Source organism: Aplysia californica, unplaced genomic scaffold, assembly GCF_000002075.1.
Source record: "Aplysia californica isolate F4 #8 unplaced genomic scaffold, AplCal3.0 scaffold00065, whole genome shotgun sequence".
Lineage (NCBI taxonomy): Eukaryota > Metazoa > Mollusca > Gastropoda > Aplysiida > Aplysiidae > Aplysia > Aplysia californica.
Genome location: NW_004797335.1, coordinates 245,807 through 247,686, shown reverse-complemented (window position 1 = coordinate 247,686; position 1,880 = coordinate 245,807). Strand labels below are relative to the sequence as shown.

The window sequence follows — 1,880 nt, the reverse complement described above, 5'->3', positions numbered from 1 at the left end:
TGTGTGTGTGTGTGTGTGTGTGTGTGTGTATGTGTGTTTGTGTGTGTGTGTGTGTATGTGTGTGTATATATGTATGTATGTGTGCATGTATGTGTGAGTGTGTGTGTGTGTGTGTGTGTGTGTGTATGTGTGTGTATGTATGTATGTATGTATGTGTGCATGTATGTGTGAGTGTGTGTGTGTGTGTGTGTGTGTGTGTATGTGTGTGTATGTATGTATGTATGTATGTGTGCATGTATGTGTGAGTGTGTGTGTGTGTGTGTATGTGTGTGTGTATGTGTGTGTGTCTGTGTGCCCATTTTTGTGTGTTCCACCATCTACATGTCACATCTTCAATAACCAAACACCTTTAGATCTACGTGTGTATATTAAGATATTATTATACTATGTAATCTTTGTGTGTGTGTGTGTGTGTGTGTGTGTGTGTGTGTGTGGTCCGCCAGGAGGCCTGGTGAAGCGAGTAGTCGGCGGTCAGCAGTATGACGACGGAGACTACCCGTACAGCGTGTCCCTGTGGTACATGGGCGAGAACAACATCTTCACCAACAACACACCGGGCATGCACCACACCTGCGGGGGGTCGCTCATTGACCCTGAGTGGGTGCTCACCTCGGCTCTGTGCTTCGAGTGAGGCTCATGTTGTTTTGTTTGTGTTTGTTAGTCAGTTTTCCCATGTTTGTTGAGTTTTTGTTTTTTTAATTCTGCTAATATAGATTAGCACAGAATTTTCTGTAGAGTTGGAATTTGCGCTACACAAAATAATGTTATCTATTATTATTATTACTAGTAAAAGTACCCGTTCTACGAACGGAATAATAATGAAGAAGTATTAGGAAAGTTAAGAAGAGGAAAAAGACTGAAATCAGGAAAGAAATAAAACATAAATATTTTACCTTGAATTTATCCATGTAGCGCCCCCTCTTGACTACTTCTAGGGGTAAGACTTCTTCCCCCTCTTCGAAGGCGTGGCATTTTCTCCTAAAGTTCCAGCCCTATCACTTTTTTTTTAAAAAGAGTTAGGCCTACATGCCAATTGTTGCTTCCTAGAAGAACATGATGTAGATTCTAGATCTAGCCTAGATCTCGATGGATTATAAAGACATAGGTCAATAATTGAAAGAAGGAGCCTAGGTCCATAGATAGATCTAAGTTTAGAAATTCACTTTTTTAACAACAGACAGACGTCACAGGCTCTATTCTAGATCTATTCACTGCAGGAAAAATCCACTTTCAAGAATAATTTCATGATTCTTGATTTCGATCTAGATTCACCGACAGCCTAGTTCTAGACTCTAGATCTATTCTCACAGCAGGAAAAAAAAATCCACGTTCAATACTTTCATCCTTCTTGACTTTATCTAAGATTCACATATAGATCTAGCCTAGATCTAGATCTTAGAATCTATAATGCACAGCAAGAAAAATCCACTTTCAATATTCAATAGGTTATCTAAATATCGCAAATCTAGATTCTACTTTCATTTCATGATTCTTCTTGATCTCGAATTAGATATCGATTCTAGTTCTAGATTCTAGATCTCATCTACACACTGTGCACAAAATACACCCATCCTTGGGCGTGCATGCCAAATCCACTGCAGGAGAAATCTACTTTCAATACTTTCATGATTTTTTATCTTGATCTATATATTAGATCTAGACATACACACACTTGGGACTACACGCAGGGTATAAACCGGGCTACGATTGGCTGAACCTTTGACTTTGACCCATGAATACATTAAGTAGGCCTACGGTAGGCTACTCTTGGCGCTTTCGACGACACCCTCCCTGTCACTCTCACCTCCCTCCCTCTGCAGTGCTTTCTAGACTCCTCTATCTCCCCCCCTCTCTTTCTCTCTCTCTCTCTCTCTCTCTCT

General features: G+C 40.4%; 1 protein-coding gene across 1 annotated transcript in view; it reads left to right on the top strand.

Moving 5' to 3' along the window:
* Positions 1-1,880, top strand: part of LOC101860006 (acrosin) — a gene marked incomplete in the record, with an annotated part of 112,040 nt that overhangs the window by 11,829 nt on the left and 98,331 nt on the right. The window contains 1 exon segment of the mRNA XM_005093528.3: positions 444-627. Within this exon segment, the coding sequence (XP_005093585.3) occupies positions 444-627 (184 nt within the window).